The 27,504-nt window shown below is 48.1% G+C and overlaps 1 protein-coding gene across 4 annotated transcripts in view; it reads right to left on the bottom strand.

Annotated features, from left to right (window-relative positions):
* Positions 1 to 11,488: 11,488 nt before the first annotated feature.
* Positions 11,489 to 27,504, bottom strand: part of RBM27 (RNA binding motif protein 27) — a 1,065,407-nt gene continuing 1,049,391 nt past the window's right edge. For all 4 annotated transcript variants that reach the window (XM_086931662.1, XM_086931660.1, XM_086931661.1 and 1 more), the window contains one exon: positions 11,489 to 15,028. In XM_086931662.1, the coding sequence (XP_086787788.1) occupies positions 14,945 to 15,028 (84 nt within the window). In that variant the 3' untranslated portion in view covers positions 11,489 to 14,944. The remainder of the gene's footprint in view (positions 15,029 to 27,504) is intronic.

The following is a 27,504-nucleotide window of genomic DNA, read 5'->3' as shown; positions in this document are numbered from 1 at the left end:
CCACCTCTATGGGACCCGAAGGCGCACCAGGGAGCGGGGGTGACCCAAAGTAAGATTGGAGAGCTTTAGAATAAGCCTCCATTTGGGCTCATGTTGCTCCGTGTTTACCCCCCCAAACGATGTCTGCGGGAACGGCCTCGGGAGTGGGCCCGATCCCAAGAGGGAGAGCGGCGATGCGAAGGTGCAGGAGAGGACAGCTGCGCAGCCGGCAATTTCATCCAACGCTCCCGTAAGGACTTTGGTTTTATCCGCACAATCGTCGCATTCTTTGGAGTCGTGGTGCACCCCACATACAGGTGTGCGGATCCGTTACCGACATGCACAGGTTTCACACACCTTAAAGCCCGAAGGCATCGCACATTGTTCCGGGATGCCAAATGTGTTGAGCAGACCCGAAAAATAGTTCAAGGAACCGCTGGTTTTGCTGGTTCTGCGTTGGGACGAGGAAAAGGAGAAAACTGACGTCAGCGCGCCAGGAGGGGAATATATGGCTCCGCTAACGTCATGTCAGTGGATGACGTCAGGGCGGAGCCGTGCTGCGCCGCCCCCGGAGCGCAGAGGTGCAGCTGCAGAAAGTTTTCCAGATCCAGTCTGATGCCTGGGGATATTCTAAGTTAAGGAATCTGCGACTAGAAGTCTATCAGATAAGGATTGTCAAAATGTATAACTTCTATCTCTAGAGTAAGTCAGAGTGCAAGTCCAACACCAAAACCTCCAGTAATCTGTGCAGTCCAATTTAACAATACCTACCTATAGGCTTCCACATTTTGTAATAACAATGCATCTTTAAAGTCCTACGGGCTTTAACATATGCCTTTTAAAATAAGTATGTCAATCCTGCTTTCTTTATCTTAATATTTCATAATAAACCAATTAAACCTAGGATAGCAATCCTAGGAGAGACTAGGCGCCTTATGTACTATACCCATTCGCAAACCAGGGAAGTGCAATTAGCACACTGGCTGGTTTGCGAACGAGAACACAATTTGCATCACAAAATGCATTCTTATTTCAAACAGTTCACTTGCTGAAAACTAATCAGGCACGTTTCAGGGTGCAGCCCTGCGCAAATGCAGGGATGGAGGTCTGCCATGGATAGCAGACCTGAGTCCCTGCAGTTGCATTTCCAAATACGATTTTCTTTTTCTTTTTTCACAGCCTTGTCACCTAAAGGGAATGGTACAGCTGTTTTAAAAAGAAAACAAATTAATTTGGGAAGAAATCAGGAAAGCAGACAATGGGCCTGAGGACCACTGCATGCTCCCTAGAAGTCGCTGCCACAATTCCACAGGTACTGTTTCTACTTTGCAAATGAAACACCACCCCCTTTAAGGTGTCAGCATCTGATCAATGGTGTGCAACTGAGGTCTCAAACCATTAATGCATTTGTCTACAAATCATAGATAAGAGTAGGACAATTATTTCACGGTCTTTCCGATTACCAATCTGAAAACGTTGTGAAATCCATTTTACAATTTGGAAAGACTTTTCTGTCTCGTAAAATGTTTCTCTCGTTGCAAAGACTGATTTTGATAATCACAGGGTTTGCAATTGTTAAATAGCTTTGTACAAGAGGCCCTACATTGGGTATCACTCCACTGCACTTGCAGGGTATGCATAGCTTTGCAAAGAACACTATACAAACACAGAGTTCTGCTCGTATGTAGGGGCAACAAACAATACACAGAGAAATAATATTCCTCAACTTACCTTAGGTAATTCTTGTGGTTGCTCTATTTAACCACACTTTCTTCACCTTTAGAACATTTTCCAGGCGTCAAGAGGATCCACAAACATTTGAGCAGTGTATTTAGGATCCACCCTGAGCGCTAATATTAGATTCCTGTGCGACTATCTGCACCCTCAGATGTGAAACATGAACAATTGTCTATCCGAGTGTGAACATTCCTAACTTGGGACCTTTTGAGATATTAGAGAGATGCCACGCTACAGGACGGCAAGGTGGGAGGGCAGTGAGGAATCTGAAGTACCGACAGAAAGGGAGTTACCAAAGGCAACTTGTTCAAATGGATACTTTTAATCTTGAATACATTAACCCCTCCCACGCTGGTGACGGAACCGTTCCGTCATGCTCCTCGGGTGGGCTGTGCTGGTGACGGAACGGTTCAGTCACGGCCCGCTTGCCGCACCTGTGCGGCGCGTTCTATTGAGCGGGCGGTCTTTCCGATTACCAATCTGAAAACGTTGTGAAATCCATTTTACAATTTGGAAAGACTTTTCTGTCTCGTAAAATGTTTCTCTCGTTGCAAAGACTGATTTTGATAATCACAGGGTTTGCAATTGTTAAATAGCTTTGTACAAGAGGCCCTACATTGGGTATCACTCCACTGCACTTGCAGGGTATGCATAGCTTTGCAAAGAACACTATACAAACACAGAGTTCTGCTCGTATGTAGGGGCAACAAACAATACACAGAGAAATAATATTCCTCAACTTACCTTAGGTAATTCTTGTGGTTGCTCTATTTAACCACACTTTCTTCACCTTTAGAACATTTTCCAGGCGTCAAGAGGATCCACAAACATTTGAGCAGTGTATTTAGGATCCACCCTGAGCGCTAATATTAGATTCCTGTGCGACTATCTGCACCCTCAGATGTGAAACATGAACAATTGTCTATCCGAGTGTGAACATTCCTAACTTGGGACCTTTTGAGATATTAGAGAGATGCCACGCTACAGGACGGCAAGGTGGGAGGGCAGTGAGGAATCTGAAGTACCGACAGAAAGGGAGTTACCAAAGGCAACTTGTTCAAATGGATACTTTTAATCTTGAATACATTAACCCCTCCCACGCTGGTGACGGAACCGTTCCGTCATGCTCCTCGGGTGGGCTGTGCTGGTGACGGAACGGTTCAGTCACGGCCCGCTCGCCGCACCTGTGCGGCGCGTTCTATTGAGCGGGCGGGGCCGTGACGGAACCGTTCCGTCACAAGCACAGCTCACCCGAGGGGCGTGACGGAGCGGTTCCGTCCCCAGCCTGGGAGCGCCGCGCAGCCCACCCGCCCCTTAGCACTGCCGTGGAATAGCCGCCGCAGCGAAAGGGTTAATGGGAAAATGAGGGCTATGCAGCCTTGCCAAGATTAAATGGAACATTAGTATCCCTTCATCATATTAATATGAAGTATGTGGAATTAGTTCCTCCGCTCCAGTTCCAAAACCGACAGCATGTCTGGGGGTGGAGGGGAACTAATACAATAAGAATTGATTTTGCTCGCATGACTGTATTGCACCAGTCTTAGCAATGATATTGGGGTAGAGGTCAGCCCCAGTGCACCATGAGGCGAAGGCGGCTCTTAATTTCACTATCAGCTTAAATATCTATTGTAGCAGACAAGATGATTTGGTTATTCTGTGCCCATAGGAAATTAAAATTTTATTGTGCCATTATAGTGTTTGATGTTTTATCTGCTTATAGACAAATTTGCTGTAACTCTGAACAGACCAATTTTTTTGATCATTGGTGCAAACTATGAGTTTTAGCTACCAAAGGAGGGCATTGAGCCACGCCACATCAGTCTCTTGTGGGAGGATGAGTTAATTAATAGATTTCCAATGGTGATCCAATACTCAACAGATTGATTAATTTGGGCTGTGGAATGTAGGATCCTTGCTAGACCAGGAATTTTGATCTTCCACCATAGGTAGAAGAGGTTGATAAACATGCTTTTTTCTTATTGTGTTGATGTGAAGGCCTACGGCAGTTATGCCCTGGACTTAAAATTGCAACAAATCCCTGTATCCGTTGTGGAACTGTCATAGAATTAGTCACCTAATATGATGAAGCCAGAAAAGGAGAGCAAGATGAATTAAAAAGAATCAATAAATGGTAATGCCAGGGGTTCAGAATGTTTGAGATGACTACCAAGTAGCGTGTTGGCAGGCAGGGGATTTGGGGTTTGGTGTATGGCACAATAGAATACCGATCAATGTAAACAAAAATTAGGAACCATAACCCAGGCTGTTAAAGAAAAACATATCAAAATGCTTATACACTTCCCAATAAAAGGAAGGTAAAAGTCAAAGCATTTTATTAGATTAACAGACATTTTAATGAATAAATAAAGATGGTCTCCCCACTGCCATACTCCCAACCAATGTCACATCCTCACTAAACCAGAACACCAACCACAATTATATGCAACTAAAAAACAATGCATCCTGGAGCAACTATAATATTGTCTCAGATTAAAGAAATCATCAAAAGAAATACTTGCATGCATTATGCCAACTTAGCATCTCTGACCCTCACCCCTCCTCACTTGACAAAAAGCTTAGGCACACCATTGCCGCTGCACGGTCCAAAATCCTTAACTCCTGCCTTTCCATAGGCACTATGTCAACCTCCTTTAAACTCAGTCAAATCCCCCACTCCATCAAAAAAGCAGGTAATTACCTCAACAATTACAGACCAATAATTAACCCCTCTCTCTTTGCGGAAAAAATTAAAAAAAATTCAACTTGTATGAAACCTTTCAATCTGGGTTCAGGAAAGGCTGTAGTACAGAGGCTGAAATCTTGAACGATACGGATGACCAACACAGATCTCTAGAAAATGGACAAGCATGCCTCCAAATCCTTTTCGACCTCTCCATGGCCTTTGACAAGGTCAACCACAAAATTCTCCTTAATACCATCTCGCAACGTGAAGCACAAGTTACTTTCCTTCTGTAACGATATATCTGTAAGAAACCGTAGTTGGTATTAGAATCCTTACCTTAGAATATCCCCAGGCGTCAGACTAGATCCGGAAACTTTTGCGTAGCAGTACCCTTGCGCGTTGGTAGGCGTCTTCTCGGCTCCGCGTCCGTCGTCAGCGTTGTTGTTGGCGCCGGGATGACGTCGCTGGAGTACTTAGACGCCACCCTCGCGCGCTGACGTCAGTTATTATACACAGCTTTTCCGTGCCAGAAACGCAGAGCCATGATAAAAACCGAAACTGGTGCCATGAAACTAGGGCCCTGTAAGGGGATGACCATAACCCTAGATATCGGTTCGCAGAACGGGGAGGATGGGTGGGGCGGTAAGGAATCTAATAATAACTACTGTTTCTTACAGATATATCGTTACCGAAGGTAAGTAACTTGTGCATCTGAAAGAAACATGTTATTATTAGATTCCTTACCTTACGATAGATACCCCAGCAATACTAACCACGGTGGTGGGTCTGCGAACCAATGATCACACCATAAAGACCTGGAGAACGGAACGGCCGAAAAAGCCATCTATTCGGACTTGGCTGTCCAGGCAGTAGTGTCTTGCGAACGTGTGCAGCGAGGGCCACGTAGCTGCCTGACAGATGTCCCGCAAGGAGACTCCCCGACCCAGGGCAGTAGTAGCCGCCGTGGCCCGAGTGGAATGGGCACGTAGCCCCACAGGAGGCTCCTTTCTAGCCAGAGAGTAACAAGCCTTGATGCACAAGACGACCCATCGAGAAATGGTCCATTTCTGCACCGTTCTTCCCTTCTTAGCACCCACATAACCAACAAAGAGTTGGTCATCCACCCAGAACTGGCGTGTGCGATCCAGATAGAATGAGAGCGCAAGTTTTGGGTCCAGACGGTGGAGCCTCTCTTCCTCTTTCGAGGGATGGGGAGGCGGAAAGAAGGTGGGCAAGGTGATGGACTGCCCAATGTGGAAGGCTGTGACTACCTTGGGCAGGAAAGAGGGTTGCGTCCGCAACACAACTTTGTCAGGATGGACAGAAAGTAAAGAAGGTTTAGAAGAAAGGGCCTGGAGCTCACTCACTCTCCTGGCAGAGGGGATGGCAACCAGGAAAGCAGTCTTAAGAGTAAGGAGGCGAAGAGGACAGTTATGAAGTGGCTTGAATGGAGCGCACATCAGAAGTCAGAACAAGGTTCAAGTCCCACTGAGGCATCACAAAAGGAACAGGAAGAAACATGAGTGATGCCCTTCAAAAACCTATTTACAACTGGGTACTTGAACAAAGAGGGCTGATCGGGGAGCCTTAAGAAGGCGGAAATGGCAGAGAGGTAGCCCTTTAGAGTGCCCAGAGAAGAGCCCTGCTGGGCAAGCGAAAGAAGAAAGAGGAGAACCTCTGAAAGAGGGGCAGAAAGGGGATCCACAACCTTTGTTGTGCACCATGCCACAAATTTGTTCCACCTGCAGCCATATACCGATTTTGTGGAGGGACGCCTGGCAGCCAGAATCACATTACAGACTTCAGGAGGCAAATCAAATGGCCTCAACTGCCGTCGCTCAATCTCCACGCATGTAAGTGGAGACTGGACAGGTTAGTGTGCTGCGACAGAAGGTCCTCCTGAAGAGGCGGACCAATCGGGGGACCGACAGACATGCCGAGTAGCTCGGGATACCAGTATCTTCGTGCCCAGTCCAGAGCCACAAGGATGACTTGGGCCCGGTCGCGTCTGATCTTTTTCAGCACTCTGGGCAGAAGTGGTATAGGCGGAAAGGGGTACAACAGACTGCAACTCCACTCGCAAGGAAAAGCATCTCCGAGCGAGTGCCGCCTTGGAAATTCCAAAGCGCAGAACTGATGACATTGCGCCTTCTCTTCTGTGGCAAATAGATCTAACCAAGGCTCTCCCCACTGCTGAAAGAGGCCTTGCGCCACGTCCGAGTTCAGACGCCATTCGTGATCCATCATGCACGACGGCTGAGTTCGTCCGCCCTGGTGTTCAGGGAACCTGCCAGGTGTTGAACCACCAGGGTCACGTCCTGACGTTCCAGCCACTGCCAGAGGCGCAGAGCCTCCTGGCATAGGGTCCACAACCCCACCCCGCCCTGTTTGTTGCAGTACCACATGGCGGCGGTGTTGTCCGTGAACACCTGCACTACACTCCCCCGGACAGAGGGGAGGAATGCCTTCAGTGCAAGCCGGATCGCCCGCAACTCCAGAAGGCTGATGTGGAGCCGGGACTCCGCCGGAGACCAGAGACCTCCGCCTCTCCCATGTGGCCCCCCAAGCCCTGGAGGGATGCGTCCGTCACAACTACGTGCTCCGGTTGGGGTAGGGAGAGGGATCTGCCGCTGACCCAATCGCAGTCCGTGAGCCACAACTGCAACTGTCTTGCAGTGCCCTCCGAGATCAAGACATGGTCGGACAAGTTGCCCTGACGCTGGGCCCACTGAAACTTCAGGTCCAAATGCAGAGCCCACATCAGCCACCTGCGCCGAGTCTAGAACCGCTCCGATGAAAAGGAGCTTCTGAGAGGGACACAGATGTGACTTCGGCACATTGATGGAGAACCCCAGCAGGTGCATGAGGTCGGCTGTAGTCTGGAGGTCTCCCGGGTCCAGGGCAGCTAAGACCTGAGCAAGTGTCAGCATCTTGAACTTCTCCTTCCGGAGGAAGCCGTTGACGTTCCGCAGGTCTAAGATAGGGCATAGGCCTCCTTTGCCCTTCTTGGGAACCAAAAAGTAGTGTGAGTAACAACCACACCCTACTTCTGGCCCAGGAACGCGTTCGATGGCCCCTTTGGCCAAGAGGGCCGTAACTTCCTCTCGCAGAAGATTCAAGTGATTCCCCGGCACGCGATGGTACTGCGGTGGCATGGTTGGAGGGGTCGCTTCGAAGGGGAGGGAGTAGCCCCTTCGGACGATTTGCAGCACCCACCTGTCTGAAGTGATGTCGCGCCAGTGGAGGAGGTGATGGCGAACCCTGCCCCCCACTGGCGTCACATGGGCCTGAAAGCTCGGACTAGGAGGGCTTTGAGGCGGATGCTGCGGGGGTGGATGTGGACTGGCCTTGCCGTTGTCCCCGGGCACAGCCACAGCAGTTACCACGTCCGCCACCGTGCTGGATGTTAGTCTGCGACCTGTGGCTGGCAGGACGTGTGGGGGTGCCTCTTCCTTGGCCACGAAAGGAGCGAAAGGCAGCAGTTTGCTGACGCGGGCCGACAGGCCCAAGGACTTGGCCGTAGCCCTGGAATCCTTAAAGCGCTCAAGAGCACTGTCTGTCTTGTCGCCAAAGAGGCGGCGGCCATCAAACGGCATGTCCATAAGGGTGTTTTGGACATCAGCCGAAAAGTTGGCGGACCTCAGCCAGGCGTGGCGGCGAATCGCCACAGTCGCTGCCATCGCTCTGCCTAGCGAGTCCATTGTATCCAGCCCACACCGGATGGAATACCGTGCCGCATTTCAACCCTCTGCAAGGGCTTGCGCGAGTTTAGTCCGGGCCTCCTCCAGACATTGTGGTAGCACGTCCGCGACCGTGTCCCACAGAGAGTGGGAATAACGGCCCAAGAGGAACGCGGTGTTAACTGACCGCAACCCCAAACTCAGTGAGGAGAACATCTTATTACCATACTGTTCGTACCTCTTGGATTCTTGATCAGGGGGAGCCGTCGGGAATGCGGTCTGGGAGTTAGAGGCCTGTATGACCAGGCTCGGGTGGGTGGACAGGAAGCAAGGGTCGCCCGGAGCTGGGCGGTGGCGTCTGGCCAGGCTCCTATCTACAGGGAACCTGTAGCGGACCTGGACCAAGTGCCCAGAAGAACGTCAGACAAGGCATCATTAAACGGCAATAGAGGCTCTGAAGAGCTTGCTTGCGGTTTAAGGACCTCAATGAGGAGGTTAGTCCTCACGGCCGCGACGGGAAGTTCAAGGGATAAGGCCTTGGCCGCCTGCGTCAACATCTCACTATAGGCAGCCCCCTCCTCCGAAGCCACGGTAGGAGGGGAGACAAATCCAGTGTCTGGTGAAGTGTCAAAACCACTGGCATCCCCTAGCTCACCTGCCTAGTCCTGATAAGACTGGCACTCATGTGCCAGAGGGTCCTCCCCTCTCAATCCGCCTCGCCACTTATCTCCTGGTACTCCGGGTCAAACGATGGGGCCGGATCATAGAAGAAAAAGTCTTCTCTCGACGAAAAAGTCTTCTCTAGACGTTGAATGCGGCGTTGAGCGGCGCCGCTCCGGTGTCGGAACCAGGTCGAGGGAGGGACCGGGGACGACATCGTTCGGGGACAGCATCGGGGGTGACACCCTAGGGGCCGGCACGGTCCTAAGGCCAACCGGCGACAACCCGGATCCGGGACCAGATCCAGCGGGGCCCTGCGGCGTCGGGACCAAAGTCACCGATGGTGCCGAAGCACCTGACGGCACCAGGGCCGAAGCACCCGACCCGATTGGGCTCCCAGTCGGGGCCGCGGGGCCCAAAGGTGCCGCGGAACCCGACAGAGGAGTGAGCGACCTCATGGCCGTGAGGAAGGCATCCATCTCCTCCGGCATCGCGTTCTGCCCAGGGACCGGCGGGTATGGAGTAAGGCGCGACGCCTGCGGCGGAGCCGCGTGGGCGGTGTGGCCCGAACCCTCGGCCGCGTCGCGCGAGGATCGGGGGTGGGGGGGGGGGGATGGGGTCAGAAGAGCGATGTCGCTTCTTCGACTTCTTGTGCCTCTTACCTGAGGACTTGGAGCCCGAGGAGTGGTGTCGACTCCCGGAGCTGTGATGACTCCGGTCCCTCGACCTCCTTCCGGACCAGGACATCGAACGGCACAGGCCGACTGCCGGAGCTCGAGGCGCTTGCGGACCGCTCCCGCCTAGCCTTCGACGTCAAGGCCCAGCAGTCGGGGCACGACTTGTCATCGTGGTCGGGCCCCAGGCAATGTAGACACCGGCGATGGGGGTCGGTAACCAACATCAGTCGGCTGCAGTCGACGCAGGGCTTGAACCCGGGCATCCCTACCGGCACCGTCAAAGTCGTTCCACTCCGACGAAAGATCAAAAATGATCGAAAAAGTTTAGTCAAAAATTGACTAAGGGTAATACTTTTTCTGAAACGCTGCTTGCTGGCGTGAAAAAAGAAGAACTGACATCAGCGCGTGAGGGCGGTATCTAAGTACTCCGGCGACGTCATCCCGGCTCCAATGACGCAGACATACGCAGAGCCGCAGACGACGCCTACCGACGCGCAAGGGTACTGCTACGCAAAAGTTTCCGGATCCAGTCTGACGCCTAATCCAATACTAACCTCTTTCTTTCAGATCACATCAACAGCACTGTCCTTCAGTGGTTCGCCTCCTACCTAAACCAACGCTCTAACCTAATCAAACTAAACAATTCTACCTCACCAGCAAAGTTCAATCCTATCCCCTGGCTTGTTAATCACCTATAGGGAACCCCTTGATCTTGTCACAAGCCAGAATCACCTGCTACCTCTATGCAGATGACACCCAACTATACATCAACATCTAGCCATCCAAAGACATCCAGCAAATAAATACCACCCTCTGCATGGTTCAATCCTAGCTGACCAACAACCACTGAAAACACAACCCCACCAAGGCGGAACTCATCATCATCCAACCCAAAGGGGGAAGTCACTGCTTATCCACAACTGGCTTGACAACTTAACTGTACCAAACAGACTTTCTATGTCTAACTCTGTTAAGTCTCTTGGGATCACACTAGACAAAACCTGAACATGAAAGACCATATCAATGCCTCAACAAAAAGTGCTTTATTCACACTAAAACACCCAAGAAAAAAATCAAACCCTTCATCCCTCGGAAGACTTGAAGGCTGTAGTTCAATCCCTAGTCTTCTCCAAGCTTGACTATGGTAACACATTGATCTCCTGCACCCTAAAAACCTTTCTTATCCCCATGGAATCTACACTCAAAGCAGCGGCCAAACTCATCTCCAGGGAGAGTCGCTATGTCTACATTAATCCCACCATCACAATATTGAACGGGCTACCAATCGAAATGAGAAGTATATTAAAAATACCCTGCATTACCCATAAAGCTCTCTACAGTGAAAACCCTGTTTTCCTTGTGAAGAAACTGCAACATTGGCCAAAATAGAACACCTTACTGGTAATTCCACCCAAATTCAAGAAAGTAAAATCACTCACCCGTTCGTTCTCTGGGGATGCACCTAGAATTTGCAATGCCCTGCCACAGGATCTTCGCACTACTCAATCTTTCCTCCACTTTAGGAAAAACCTCAAACTACTGATCCTCAACAAATACCTGAACTCTGCATCCTAAGTCAAACATATGTGGACACATCTCCCCTAACTCTTTATGAGCCTGATCATCACTACCTCTGGACAAAACTGTGCACTTACTCCTATTACCCCTATACCAACAAGCCCTCGCTACCTCCGAACTCTTTCATCCATCCATTCACCCACCTACTGTTATTTGTATACTTTATATCGCATCATATTTTTACCTTGTATTCTCTCTCCCATGACTCTTCCAGCGATTTCGCTCTGTTCTCCCTACAAATGCTGTTGTGCAAACTCTGTGAAGCGCTCTGATACCCTTTCATTCCACACCTATTGCTATTTGCATACAGTATATTACATCATGTGTTCCCTTGCATTCTCTCTTCTGTATTGTGATATTTGCAATGATTTATGTACTTTTGTACTGCCTGTAATTGCTGCTGTGCAAACTCTTTGAATCGCTCTGATACCTGCGGGTGAAGTTCGCGTTATACAAAACTCGAAAAATAAATACAAAAGGTACTACTCCAATTGACTGTTGTAATTTTGAGGAATGGTTCTAATTTTTTTCCAAATCTTTTTAAATGCCAAAATTGTTTTAGCTTTTTTGTTTGTTTTGTTATGTCCGAACCATTCCTTACTGTATCTTTATTGCAAAGTCAACATGCTTTTTAGAAATTCGGGTGGCAGTCAATAAAACAAACATTACATATTTAAATGTATAAACACTGAAGAGATTCAACAATATCTCATTATACTATTACACAAGTTTCACAATTTTGTAAAAACTATAATACAGTTATGCTACAAGTCAATAGGAACCTGCTTTCCTTTTCACATGATTTTGGATTTAACAGTTTGATTATTTCTTTTCATTTTAGCTCAGCAGAACCACACTTCTAAATTAAACAAAATGCTTTAGAAAATGTAACAAAATGTTTGGATGCAAACCCTTCTTCTGCTATGCACCCAGACAATTAAATTAACCTGGTGACAGTTAAATCGTATTGTACAAGGCCTTAAATATAATTAAAAAAAAGTTGCCAGAAAATGCTAAGTCATTTCTAAGGTCATGGTAACTACTCCACAAAGACCTTAAGGTGCTACATTTTTAATCTGGGGTGAGCAGACAGAAAAAAATAAAACTAGTTTCTATATGGATTTACTTAAAACTCATGCAGCTAGTGGATTTAAATTACAGCTACACAAAACACTTTGGAAAACCCCCATTTAGTGTGGCTACACAGAATGTTGAACTAGAAATGCTCAGCACTGCCTATTTAAAGGCTGAACGAAGAGCAAACCCAGATATGTGTTTTATGCTCAGAAATGCAATTACTATAGGGGAAGACCACCTGCACTTATGAGGACTAGAATTTAACAAAACTAGCAAGTCCAGGAGTAGAACAAGAAAGTTGCCCATTGACCTTAAAAGAAACCAAAGAATCACCATCAATACGTAACTTCTTTGGGTCTTGACAACAGATTAGTGTGTTGAGTGTTGAAATTATATTCAAATACATTTTAAAATTGATTGTTGGCAAATTAAGTGTATGCAGTAACATTTCTGATTATTTTTTACCGTCCAAGTTAATAAAATAAATAGTTGTCACAGTCAACCATAACCTTGGAAAGCCATATTTATACATGCCAAAATGTTATCACTGCAAGGGCCCAAACCATATGAAAAGGAAAAATTGTGTTCAACAGTCAGTTGAAGATTTTTCTTACAGCTTCTTCCAAACCACTGTAATCATTACTTTCCCCAAAATACAAAAATACAACAATTCTTATTGAAATCTATACGTTGTTAAGTTTAGTACATAAAAAAGTAACATATTTACAAAATTATACAATTAAGAAAACCTCTGTACAAAAAATACATATAAATTCTTTGATCCCTCCATCACATTTTGTATTTCCGTTAAACAGTCTGGAGTTCTTGAGCATAGGTGGGTATCCTCATGTGACACTGAGCCAAAAATACGGAAAATATGGGAAAGGCCACAGAAAAAAAGAGAATTGTTTTTGCTGAGAACCAAACACTTCTTTCTTCATAAACAGTACATTTGTGCCAAATTGGTTCCCACAGAGGAAAAGGTCCAGTAGATCAAAGAAAGTGAGCAATACATTTTGTTTTCTAACACAAAATATGAATGATACTGCTATCTTATCCGACCTCCCAAAGTGGGCTTGAATCCTGCATAAATACATGAGCATGCCAATACATTTCCTATGATAGGATTTGAAGAATGTACACAATGCGTTTTGATAATTGTCAATAATATTATACTTTCTAAAGGAATTGGTCTACATACCCCACAACTGTATGTACAATTAATCAAGTTTTCCTGGGTGAAAGTAATTTGTAGGAGATTTATAACTCAATTCCATATTTGCTAGAATTGGCTGCAAGCAAACAAAGCTGCATATACCATGAACATCATAGATTCTGTGCAAATGTGTCAAGCATGTTAACATACCACAAATCGCAATATAGTTTGCCATCAGTTATTTAAACCTTTTAGTTGACAGTCTCTCGCAATATCTAGTCAGGTTAACATTTAGTGTATAGAATGAAATGCATAGGCACACCCTGTGAAGATACTGTATGTTTGCTACAGTAAATACACCTAAATACAGTGAAAATAAATCATCTAGTGGAACATGAGCAGGCAAATGGAAAAAGCAGACTAACCGCTTTCAATCAGAACGATAAAAATAATAGACAGCATTTTTCAAAGGAAGTAACCTCTGATAAGACAAGGAAGCGTTAAGAAACAGACCACGTACAGGCATTGTATCAAAACATTTAGAACACACTAGGTGTGGGTGGGACAGTAAGGGCACATATTAACTAAAAATAGTTCTTAGAACAAATGTTTCCAATCTTTTTAAAAACGGCATGTAAAAAAAAAGGCTAAAAGTTATCGTACTGAAACAACGGGATGGAAGAATACATTCAACAAAAGAAAACTAACCACCAAGATGCCGAATTTATAGTAGTCAGCACTAAAGCTTGGGAGAAAATTAAACGTTTATCTGAAAAACTCAACATTTGAGGAAAAACTCATAAGGGAGAATAATTATTTGGTCACAGGATTTGTGTAGCAGTTGTTAAGCCGTACATGGACCTACAGTTTTTAAGTAGGCGGTCACAAGGACTCGCTTAACTTTGGAATTGGCCCTTTGAGGTACATTTATCAAAGTGACAGGGATTAATACTGAAGTAGCAAAATCAGAAACAGGACCAAGACAGCAGGACATTTCATACTGGTGAACTGGGGACTTTTATCATACAAAATATGGGTGACAGGGTTGAGGGGGATCAGTGTGAAAGTATTTGTGCTGCTTATTTTAGCAATGCAGGATCCTTAAATGTAAAATTACCGTTTTTTCTAAGGACCAGCATTCGTTTTGAACCACAACCATGATCCATATGATTGTGCCATTGTGTCTGGACTTTGCAAAGGTTTGGAAAATGATCAGAAGACAGACAAAAAAAGGAGAATGCCAAGGACAACCAACAGAAAGATGCCATAGAAAGCCAACAGAAAGGATTAAATGCACTTATCTCTACACTTCTGAAGGATTGCCATTCATACTTAGTGCAATATGTTCAATCCATTCATCATCCAAACAATCATTCCACTCACCCAGAAACCAACCACCAACAAAATAATGATGAGGCAATGCATTCTATGTTTTGGGTTAAGTAGAATCTTAACAATATTAACAATCTTTGTGTTAGCAAGTGTGGGAATTACCCCTTGGACTGCTTTCACAACATGAAAACTTAATTTACCTTTGGTAAATTTAGTAATTCCATCAATGCATCTTGTATTGGTGATAGGCTCAAGTGAGTGTTCCATTTCAAACAAAAAAGAAATGAATAAGAAATGTTTTTTGGCTCATTTTGACTTTCTTTAAATAAATGATAAAAAGCTATTTAACATTCCTAAAAATATACAACTCCAAAATTAAATTTCATCTTCGCCAAGAACGAGACTCATCTTCATCTTCGTCCTCGTCATCATCTTCATGCAGAAATAGCTCAGGTGGTTCAGGTTCCTATAATTGAAAATTGGTAAGTCAGTCTTTGGTATAGAGTGAATGGAGAAATTCTAAAGTGATTTGGGGAGCAAATGTCATTTAGAAAAAGTTCAGTCAGGTCATTCTTTCTAACAATGACAAGTTCACAATGTATCGTACACAATCATATTTCTGTGTCAGGTGTTTTTAAAAACCATAAAAGATGTAATAATCTATAAACTTGCTTAACATTGTCTTGCTGTTTCCCCATACAATCTCTAAATATCTGCAGATTTGGAGACATTTCTAATGTCTAGTAGGTATTTCAGCATCCCCAATTTGCCAAAGACATGACCCACCCGTTCCCCCCCATCCCAACAAAAAACAGTAGAAAACATCGTAACTGGTGGGGAATGCCCATCGGGGGACGTAGCGGCCAAGTCCACTCCCAGCTCGAAAAGGGAGGGGGCCGCCGAATCGAGTCAACCCAACCCTCTACTAAGGCCACCATTTGAGGAGCTCAGGAAACAACTTTTTGTGGGACCTTAGTCAGAGAGATCCCGCTCCCTTTAACCATGTGAGTAAGCAGAGTGCATCCACCCGACACTACGATCCTCTGGGAACATATTACATTTCAATCTAGCAGAGTTGGCTATATCAATCCGATTGTCCTGGGTATATAAATGTCCTAGACAACATCAATCTCACCACAGCTATTGTTCAACCCACCCAGGCAATATATCCTGCGAACTTGAGCACACATTAGCACAAGGCCCGGACCCTCTTACTGTTCATTCATCAATGTCAGACGTGTGGTCTGGTGATTTTCGTCGATGCCGTAGGGATCTGGCATGTTCCATCACTTGCTTGGGATTCGTGAAGATTTTGCCGTTGTCTACTTCCCCAATGCCCAACCTCGCTGGGTAAAGCATGGAATAAGGAATTTATTCCTTACGCAGCACCTTCTTAACACTTTGAAATTCCTTCCGAGCCACCTGCACATTTGCTGTAAAATCCGGGTAAAATGATAAAACATTATTTTGATAAGTGATCGTGTCCTTTTGCCGAATTATTCGCAAGACAGTGTTGCGATCCCTACAGTTAAGCAATCTGGCAATTATAGAACGCTGCGGAGTACCAGGTGGCGGGCGCGCCGCCAAGGATCGGTGGGCCCGCTCCACAGCAAACATAGGTGACAGTTTATCAGCCCCACAAATTTCACGAAGCATCAACTCTATATAGTCCTCCAGGCGTCCCACGTTGGTTGATTCTGGAAGGCCTAAGACGCGAATGTTGTTGCGCCGTCATCTCGCTTCAATATCTTCATTCTTTGCTTGTAAGACCGCAAGAAGTTTTGTGATATCCAAAGTCTTCGCCGCCACCTATTGTAACCCATCCTCCGCGTCTGTGATGCGCTGCTCCGCTTCACTGATTTGCGCTGCTACTTTGTCCAGTTTCGCAGAGAAGTGGTCCATCCTTCCATTGAGGGCCTCAATTTTCCCATCTATGGCCTGGAGACTGGCCAGAACGGCAGCACGCAACTTCTCCAGGGCTGTGGGGCCTTGTGACACCAACTCCAACTCTGAGTCTGAGACCGCATTTTGAGCAGATTTGCCGCCCTTGCGTAGGTCAAAGGTGAGGCGCGGTTGATTCTTTTCTGGCTTACCCATGCTGCCCGCCACCCAAAGAAAGGGTTCAGCACCTTAAGTCCAAACAATGCTACAGCTCACCAGAAGCACCCTTAAAGTCTTTACTGCAGATTTATAAGCAGAGCAAAACAAGCGCAGCCCTTAACTCTACCTTCTCCTGTTCTGTAGTACCGTCAGTCTCAGTTAATCAGTGTTGTGGAGTCGCAGGCAGGGACAGACTAATTTGCATGTAGCCAGGTTCTGAGCTGGGATGGTGCAGTGAGCTAAAAAACGGTGATGGATCAAGCCCTGATCTGTTGACTGGGTACAAGTGTTCTGTTTAATTCAGATACTCTGTCCATCACCACCCACTTTTCTGAATCATTTTGTCCACCATAAGCATGGAAGGGTATACTCAGATGTGAGTCCCTTGCTCACTGCACCATCAGGATTCATGCAAGCCGGGCCGAAGACGGCTGTAATGCCAGAAACCGGTCCCAGGAAGCTTGTTTCCTTTCCAGTATAAGAATTGGCTTGGTAGTTTGGTCTGCCCTGTTCCCATGATGCACTGGGCCAGGGACAGACTAATTTGCATGTAGCCAGGTTCTGAGCTGGGATGGTGCAGTGAGCTAAAAAAACGGTGATGGATCAAGCCCTGATCTGTTGACTGGTACGAGTGTTCTGTTTAATTCAGATACTCTGTCCATCACCACCCCCTTTTCTGAAGGATATGCAGGCAGGCACTTTATCCTGGATACATTCTATGGCGCAATGTGGGTACTCACTCGATCAGCCCAATCGCTGCAGCCTCATGCACCGCTGGCCCAATCTGACTGGCCATACAGGAGTTAATCGATTCATGTCCACAGAGGGCTTCCAGGGTGTGGCACAGGTAGAGCAGCACAAGGGGGGAGGGCCCAGACAGCGAAATTCACGGTGAAGAGGCTGAAGAAAGCCCTGCGCTGATGAAATGGGCGGCCAGCCATTAGACAGGGAACCGCAGGCGATCAATCCACCTAGCCTGTCCCGAAAGGAGACCCGTCGCACCCTTTCGCGCAAGTGTCCCCAGCGGTGTTCACCACATGCAGGTAATTCCGTTTATAGCAGTCAATTCGTGCTCACCGCCTTCACAGTTGAGGATCGGGTGTCGCCAATGGGAGAGGGTAGAAGGATCAAATTTGGCGATGCGCCACATCACGGAGTTTCGGTGCCGATGTGATTATCGGCTGTGCGGCCTATTCTGTGATCTCGCGCCGGCCGCCTGTGTGGTCCAGCGCAAATCCTGGGTCACCAGCTCACCCAGACCGGCAGTCAGCGCTGCTCCGCTTCACAGCTCCGTTGACCCCGAGGCACTGCTCCAATCCATGCAGTCTCTGCCGCTCTCCGATCTGTCCCACGCACTTCCGAATGTAGTCCGAGGCAGCTGGAGAGCACCGAAAGAGGGCTCCCTCGCTCACTCCGCCGCCATTTCCACAAGGGCGGAGCGCCTCTCCCACAGTCGATCTCGTCTCGGGGCTCCTACTGTGACCAAAAACACATCAAATGGACAGTCGCAGCATCAGCAACCCGGTCCCACTGGCTGGAACAGCGGATGGCTCAGTAGAGGCAGGATAGGTGAAGGATATCTATCAGCAGCCGGCAGAGCAACACTACAGTGGCCATCTTGCCGAGCACCAGGCCACGCCCCCCACTGTTGAACAAACTTTCTCTCCAAACCTACCATATTCAAACCGAATTAGCCTGTTGGCCAGGCACCACTTTGACAATTCCTTGCCTTCCAAGCCTGTCAAAATCACTGCCACCATGAGCTCTGAAGACCTTTTAGTGCTGGTCAATACCATAGGAAAATAACTTGATGCCTTAAAAACCACAGTTCGTCCACTGAATGACAAAGTAACTGAACTTTTATAAGCTAATGGCAGTGCCCCGCAAAGTACTCTGAACACTCAACCCTGTTACCATAAACAACTTTCAAGTTGCCAGCAAAGAATAGTGAATGTGGCAGTGGGCAGGCGCATACATGTTAGCAATTCTATTTCTAATGCTATGCCAAATGGCCCATTCACAAACAGAGTTAACTGTGGTCATATAAGTGAGGAGAGTTCACTAGTCAGTCAAGGCTGCACACTAGCATGGGAGATCATTCACCCAAGACCATCTTCCTTTCACTCAAACGTAGTCCGATATTTGCACCTTTCAGATGGGTCGAGCTTCACTAGAAGGGCCAATATTCCATCGGTACTGGTCAGGAAAGTTGTTTCCTCAACAAATCGGTCTACGGAACCTTTTATCTATATGACTTATGTTTCAAAACTAAAGGCGAGCCAAACAGAGTCCATGGAGTCACTAGTTTACAAAATGACCCATTGGTTTCGCTTATAGTGGAAATGTCTTTCTTTAATACATGATATATGCACATCGCTTGCCAAACCACACAGACTGACACCATTAAATTGTATTTGAAAAATCATACCCAAATAGGCTTTTAGCCCTGGATGCTCGAACTTTCCCTCCTCTTGGTTCTAATGCACAAGTTACTACTTGTGTAACGATATATCTGTAAGAAACATTAGTTAGACAGATTCCTTACCTTAAAATATCCCCTGGCGGCAGACTGGATCCGGAAAGTTTTGCTTAGCAGTACCCCTGCACGTCAGTAGGTGGCGTCCTGCGGCTCCGCGGCCGTCACTGGCGTCGTCAGCGCCGAGATGACGTTACGGAGGGTACTTAGGCACCACCCATGCGCACTGTCGGTTCTGTACACAAATTTCCGCGCCAGGAACGCAGAGCCTTGCAAGATACTGACCATTGATGCATAAAACTAGGGCCCTAAAAGGGAATGACCTTAACCCTAGTAATCAGTTCGCAGAACAGGGAGGATGGGTCGGGCGGTAAGGAATCTATCACTAACTAATGTCTCTTACAGATATATCGTTACACAAGTAGTAACTTGTGCATCTGAAAGAGACACGTTAGTGATAGATTCCTTAACTTAGAATAGATACTCCAGCAATACCAAACCCGGTGGTGGGTCTGCAAACGAGTTTTCACCAGAAAGTCACAGAGCACAGAATGGCCAAAGAAGCAGTCTCTCCGAACCGGACTGTCAAGGCAGTAGTGCTTGGTAAACGTGTGCAGCAAGGCCCACGAAGCTGCCTGACAAATGTCCTGCAAGGGAACGCCACGCCACAAGGCAGTGGTGGCTGCAGTAGCCCAGGTCGAATGGGCATGCAAACCCACAGGACTTATTGGCCGAGGAGTAACATGCTTTGGTGCACAGAACGACCGACCGGGAGATGGTCTATTTGTGCACAGCCCGACCTTTCAAGGCACCCACGTAGCCGACAAAGAGCTGATAATCCACCCGGAGCTGCTGTGTACGCTACAGATAGAATGCGAGCGCACATTTTGGGTCCAGACGGTGGAGCCTCTCTTCTCTGGAAGGATGCAGAGGCGGAAAGAAGATGGGCAAAGTGATGGTCTGACCGAAGTGGAAGGGCGTGACAACCTTAGGCAAGAAACAAGGATAGGTCCTCAGAACCACCTTGTCTGAATAGAAAGGAAAGGAGGTTTTGAAGAAAGAGCCAAGAGCTCACTCATTCTTCTGGCAGAGGTGATCGCAACCAGAAATGCAGTCTTTAAGGTGAGAAGACGCAAAGGACAGTTATGAAGGGGCTCTAAGGGAGCGCACATCAGAAAAGTTAAGACAAGATTCAAGTCCCACAGAGGCATTATGAAGGGCACGGGTGAAAGCGTATGCGTAATGCCCTTAAGGAAACGGTTAACAACAGGGGACTTGAAAAGAGAAGGCTGATCTGGAAGCCGTAGAAAGGCAGAGATGGCCAAAAGATAACCTTTGATAATGATCAGAGCAGAGCCCTGCTGGGCCAAAGAGAGAAGGAACAGAAGAACCTCAGAAAGAGGGGCAGAAAGGGGATCAACAGCCTTTGCTGGGTACTATGCCACAAACTTGTTCCACCTGCAGGCGTATACCGTTTTGGTGGAAGGACGCCTGGCTGCCAGAATGACATCACAGACTTCGGGAGGAAGATCGAAATGTGTCAACGGTCGCCGCTCAATCTCCACGCATAGAGGTGGAGGCTCAACAGGTTCAGGTGGAGGACCGTCCCCTGCTGCTGCGACAGAAGATCCTCCCGAAGAGGCAGACGGATCGGGTGATCAATGCTCATACGGAGTAGCTTGGGATATCATACTCTTCGAGCCCAGTCTGGAGCCACAAGAATGACTTTGGCCCGGTCGTGCCTGATCTTCAGCACTCTGGGCAGAAGTGGTATAGGTGGAAAGGAGTAAAACAGATCCCAACTCCACTCGCGACGAAACGAGTTGCCGAGCGAGTGCCACCTTGGAAATTCCAACGTGCAGAACTGATGACATTGCGCTTTCTCTTCGGTGGCGAATAGATCTAACCAAGGCTCTCCCCATCACTGAAAGATCATGCGCCACCTCAGAGTTCAGACGCCATTCGTGATCCATCAAGCACCGGCGGCTGAGTTTGTCCGCCCTGGCGTTCAGAGAACCTGCCAGGTGTTGAACCACCAAGGTAATGCCTTGACTTTCCAGCCATGTCCAGAGGCGCAGAGCCTCCTGGCATAGAGTCCAAGACCCGACCCCGCCCTGTTTATTGCAATACCACATGGCGGTGTTGTTGTCCGTGAACACCTGCACTAAACCTCCCCGGACAGAGGGAAGGAATGCCTTCAGCTCCAGAAGGTTGATATGGAGCCGAGACTCCGCCAGAGACCAGAGGCCTCTGATCTCCACCTCTACCAAGTGGCCTCCCCATCCCAGGAGGGACGCATCCGTCACCACTGTGTGTTTCGGTTGGGGAAGGGAGAGGGATTTACCACTGACCCAATCGTAGTTCATGAGCCACCACTGCAACTGTCGTGCAGTGCCCTACGAGATCTGAACATGGGCGGAGAGGTTGCCTTGATGTTGCACCCACTGGAACTTCAGGTCCCACTGCAGAGCCCGCATATGCCATCTGGCATGTGTCACCAGCAGGATGCAGTAGGCCATCAGGCCCTGATGCCGGAGGGCCATCCTGACCGAAACCCGGATGAAGGGGAGCGTCTGAGAGGGACTCAGGTGCGACTTCGGAACATTGATGGAGAACCCCAGCAAATGCAGGAGGTCGACCATAGTTTTGGAGGTGGATGACGACCGCCTGGGGCGTGCCCGCCTTCAACAGCCAGTCGTCGATGTAGGGGAAGACTGACACCCCTGACCTGCGCAGACGAGCCGCGACCACCGCCATCATCTTCGTGAACACCTGATTGGCACTGGTAAGGCCAAAGGGGAGCACGGCAAACTCAAAATGCTCTTGGCCTACCGTGAACCGCAGGTAACGCCGGTGGGCCGGCAGGACGGGAATGTGAAAATAAGCGTCCTGCAAGTCCAATGCTACCATCCAGTCTCCAGGGTCCAGGGCAGCCAGGACCTGAGCCAGGGTCAGCATTTTGAATTTCTGCTTCCGAAGGAAGCGATTGATGTCCCGGAGGTCCAAGATGGGGTGCAAGCCCCCCTTGAACTTCTTGGGGACCAGAAAGTAGTGGGAATAACAACCACTCCCCACTTCCGGAATGGGAATGCATTTGATGGCCCACTTGGCCAGGAGGGCCGTGACTTCCTGTCGGAAAAGAACCAAATGATCCCCCGACAAGCGGTGGCACCGAGGTGGCATGGCTGGAGGGGAGGACTAAAAGGGAAGGGAGTAACCCTGGCAGATTATCTGCAGCACCCATTTGTCCAATGTAATTTCCCGTCAGTGGTGGAGGTGGTGGGGGACCCCGGTGCGTGGGGTGCTCCCTGAAGTTCATTAGGCTTAAGAGGTGGAAGCAGCGGGGGTAGAGGTAGACTGACCAGCACGCTGGTTTCCAGACTCGCCCCTGCAGTAGGCACGGCTGCGGTCGCGCTGAGGCTGGTTCTGCACAGGCATGCTGGAGGAGAGTGCCTGGGTGCCTCTGCCCTGGCCACAAAAGGAACGAAACCCAGGAGTGGCAACGTTCTTTGTAGAAAGACACAAGGACTTGGCCGTGGCCCTTGAGTCCTTAGAGCACTCCAACGCACTGTTGGCCTTATCGCCAAAGAGGCAGGAGCCATCAAAGGGCATGTCCATGAGCGAGCCCTGGACATCGGGCGAGAACCCAGTCGAACACAACCAGGCATGGTGCTGCAAAGCCACAGTTGTGGAAATCGCCCTGCCCAACGAATCAGCGGTGTCCAAACCACACCTGATGGCAAACTTAGCCGCATCCTTACCTTCAGAAATCGCTTGGGAAAGGACAGCCTGGCACTCCTCAGAACACTGAGGCAAGACCTGAGCCACGGAATCCCACACTGCGTGGGAGTAACCGCCCTACAAGCAGGCGGTCTCAACCAACAGCAGCCCTAAGCTGGCCGAGGAGAACAACCTCTTACCAAACTGTTCCCGCCTTTTAGAGTCCTTATCCGGCAGAGCCAAGGGAAAGGCACTCTGTGACGTCGAGGCCTGAATGACGAGGCTCTCAGGCGTAGGGTGAGTGGTCAGGAAGGCAGGATCACCTGGCGCCGGGCGATGAACCTGGCGACATTTTTATCCACTGGCGCACCCTTGGCCGGCCGCAACCAAGTGCCTAAGAGGACTTCAGTAAGGGCCTCATTGAAAGGGAGCAGCGGCTCCGACAATGCAGACGTCGTCTGGAGCACCTCCGTAAGGAGGTTGGTCTTGAGAGCTCCATAGGGAGGTCGAGATTAAGAACCTCCGCAGCCTGACTCAGCACCATGGTGTAGGAAGCACCCTCCTCCATAGTAGGCGGAGGAGAGGCAAACCCCGGGTCAGAAGAAACATCAAGCTCGCCCGCGTCCTCCAGGTCGTCCACCCAATCTTGCTCGGATTCACATTGCCGGGCAAGGGGGTCCTCAGACCCGTCCCAGTCGTCATCCGCCTCTGGCGTGGAGGGGGGCGGTCACGGCGGCAGAGGGACGAACGGCATTGGGAATGGTGCCGAAAGCCGGAGCCGCCTCCCAATTTGGGTCCCAGGCCGGAACAAAATGGTCTGGGAACCGTGGCAGGGGTGGGATAAACGGTACCCAGTGCGGCGCCAGGGGGTGGAGTCGAGGGCAGCGCCGGGGCCAGAGTCTGCGGCGCTGCACCTAGTGGCGCTGGAGCCAGCGGTCCAAGATCCTGTGGGCCGGAGCTGGTGGCGTTGCCGCCGGGCCAGCAGGATCTGGACACGGGGCGGAGGGAGCCTGGGGCCTAAAAAGGCGGTCCATGGCAGCAAGAAACTCTTGCATCTGTTCGGGAGTTGCCGACGGACCTGGGTATAGCGGGTAGGTCGCAGGACTCCCCGGCTCCAGAGGAGCCGCAGGGGCAGAGCCCCTGTCCCCCTCGTCTGCCTCTGGAGAGCGACGGGGGGGGACGTCGGAGAGCGAACACGCTTCTTAGACTTCTTTTTATGGAGTCGCCTACTGGAATCCGAAGGCCAAGACTTCGAGCTCGAAGAGCGACGGCTCCGGTCCCTCGAGCGGTCTTGAGAACCGCCCCTAGACCTGGAGCGGTGGTGAGAGTAATGCCGGATCTCCAACAATTTCCGGCGCCATTCCTGCAAGGCCTTCGGGCCATAGCTCGGCAGTCCCGGGAGTCGTGGTCAGTCTCCAGGCAGTAGAGGCACACATCGTGGGGGTCCGCCACAGACATGTTGCGGCAGCTTGACCCGCAAGACTTGAAGCCGGGCATCCCTACGTGCACCAGGAGAAAAAAGGGGGAGACAAAAGTCTCAAAAGAGTAGTCAAAAAGTGACTAAGCTACGTGCTCAATCCGGATCTGTGCTTACTGACGTGGAAAAAGAAAGAACTGACGTCAGCACGCATAGCTGGTGTCTAAGTACCCTCCGTGACGTCATCTTGGCGCCGACGACGCCAGTGACGGACGTGGAGCCGCATGACGCCACCTGACGCGCAGGGGTACTGCTAAGCGAAACTTTCTGGATCCAGTCTGACGCCTGAGGATATTCTAAGGTAAGGAATCTATCACTAACGTGTCTCTTTCAGATATACAATTTAAGGGCACCATATTCAAGACGCCAGTTTAAATAGGATGAGAGGTCGCCATCAGACAAGTAACCTTGCCCAACAGTTGCCCTAAACCCTCCCAAAGATGTAGTTAGAGTTAGTGACGGAGCCCACTCAAATCCCCCATAAGTTATGACTATGGAAATAGACTGACTGCATCAAGTAAATTCTATGAACAAGCAAGGGGTTACTCTTAGGCTTAAATTTCAGCCTGTAGATTATGGAAGAAACCTCATGCATATTAAATCCTGTGACTTCGTCTTTACAGCATTGGTCCTTACAAAGCAACTTCACTCATCCTTTATCCATTAACACCAACATCCTTGTCCCACACGAATCGGATCAGCAACCATCATGCTTTCCCTGAAACGAGCAATGTACAACTGTAAATGGGCCCCTGCTCCCTCTTTTATTACTGTATTGGAACATTGTAAGCTTGCGTGGGAAAATTACAAACCCAGATTAGGGAACCATCGCTAAACTTTTTGACATAATACTTTTCCAAGAGACGTGGGCTTTATAATAATATCACAGTCAGGGTTACTCTACCTTTATTATAGAAGCAATACTTTTCAGAGCTGGTCGCCCTTTTGGTGGCCTTCTAATTTAGGTTAAAAATATGCCAACATAACTTAAAAGAAATTGGAGCTCATAAATAATGATATCTTGGGTCTGTCTAGAAGGGGAAGAAAAGGTAGTAAGGTATATTTATACAATGTATATAACCATTCTCTGCAGAGGAATAAAAAACTAATAACAAAAACTTTTTTTTAAAATATCACCCAAGCTAAAAATGCTCGCCCAACAACTCTCCGATAGATTGGATAGTGTACCGGTCATAATTACAGGAGTCTTTAACACATTTGAGCTACGATATGGCTGAGCTTCGGCCACTGATGTAGAAAACAAAGCCAGAGGCATAGCATTACTGGAGAGTAGACCTTTACCTTTATGGACAGTTTTTGCCACACAACTATTGTCAATTACCCTGAAAAACAGCTTGGGAGCCTGTAACGGGAGATTCACATCTGACAGACAATGTTCATATACATTAGCTTGGGGCACTAGCCAGAGCAGAATCAAATATGTAGTCTTTAGAGATTGACCTCTGGCATGCAACGACTGATTCTGAAATTCTGACTAGATGGGGTCGCAAACACAACGCCCTGAAGCAATCTCTGAAAAGTAATCTGTTGAAGGACAAATTTGATTTGGGAGCCCAATCAGAGAATCATAACTTTGGAAATAACTGAATGTCCATTAAATGGTCCAAGCTATGTTTTGACACCGATCTTCTAAAACACATTTACAACACCTTTATTGACATTCTGGAACCTCTCACTGAGCATCCATCAGATACAGCTCCTTTACTTGATCTCAATGAAGACCTATTTAAGGCTTTGCACCATTTATGTTCAAACAAGCTAAAACGGAAAAAAGTCCCATGCAGCAGGTCTCTGCATGTTACTCGAAGGAGTGCTGTAAGGCCAAAGGGCGACTAATTGAAGTTGTTAAAGAAGAACCAGAGAGGCAATCTTCTTGGCTTGTTCTGAATATAAACAGATTACATACTACCAGAATTGGAATGATTTACATTGGTTAGCCATGGTTGAGGCTTCGAAAAACAAAGACCCTCAGACCTTTTGACATATAATCGCTCATGGCAGCTCAAAATCCTATAGCTCCATTAACTATCCATTCAACCGCAACAGTGGGTGGAACACTTTACAGATATTTATGCCCAAATCACTATCGGGCAGAAGTAATACTAGCAGATGCACAGGACCTGGTAACTGCAACTGATATCAGTCCTATAAATCTGACCCTTAATGATACACTTAGGGCCATTATGTCTTTGCAATCCGGGAAGGCACAAAGCCCGATAAAGTTCCAGGTTATCTGTTCCGCTAAGAATCCTAGATATGGGCCCCTATAAAAATGCAATGTCAAACAGGATTATGGCATGAGGGAAAATCCTCTACTTGTGGTGTGGTGGCGAGTTAATCTCATTGTTTAAAAAAGGTGACAGATTCGTTTCTAACAACTTTCGGGCCATAACCTTAATTGATAACCTCGAAAAGGTGTTTTGCCGTCAACTTCTCGTTAAACTACTTGACTGGATTGATGAGGTCTCTATTCTGTCTCCTTTTTAGGCAGGCTTTCGTTCCAGGGTAAGCACAATTGATCAGATCTTTCAATTCAATCTTATCTCTAAATACCTTTGGCTCTCCAGCGACTATTTAAATATGACCTTCGTGGACCTTAGGGCTGCCTTTGACGTAGTGCCTAGGCAGGTACTATGGTCCACTCTTGCAACAATGGCCATTGATCCTTAACTGGTAGATGTACTCATCAGATTACTGGAGAACACTTTTGAACAAGTTAGGTGGGGGATGGTTGACAAGTTGACTGATTGCATACCAGCGGTGTGCCAGGGATGTGTTCTTGCCCAAACATTGTTCTTTTTGTATATAAACAACGCTGTATGGGGCCATAATCTAGGGGATTGAAAGCATTAGTGGTCTGACCCTTAAAGAGAATAGTTTTTTGAGATCCCTGTTTAGACTACCTCAGAGCACCCCCATTACCCTATTATTGTTTGATACAGGTCTGAAAAGGAATGATTAAGTAGCATTACTAAAACCCCTTCTCTATTGGGTTTGATTATGGTCTACCCGCAAGCTTCAGCAATACAGGCTTGCTGCAGAGAAAGTCTTGAACTTGGGCAAAAAAAAACAACCTGTTTGCATTGGTTTACGTATGCTGAATTCCTTCTTAATGACTTGGTTTAAGTACTTACTGGAGAAATCCTTC

Source organism: Lissotriton vulgaris, chromosome 7, assembly GCF_964263255.1.
Source record: "Lissotriton vulgaris chromosome 7, aLisVul1.2, whole genome shotgun sequence".
Classification (NCBI taxonomy): domain Eukaryota; kingdom Metazoa; phylum Chordata; class Amphibia; order Caudata; family Salamandridae; genus Lissotriton; species Lissotriton vulgaris.
The sequence above is the reverse complement of the archived record's forward strand: the minus strand, read 5'-3'. Positions and strand labels throughout refer to the sequence as shown.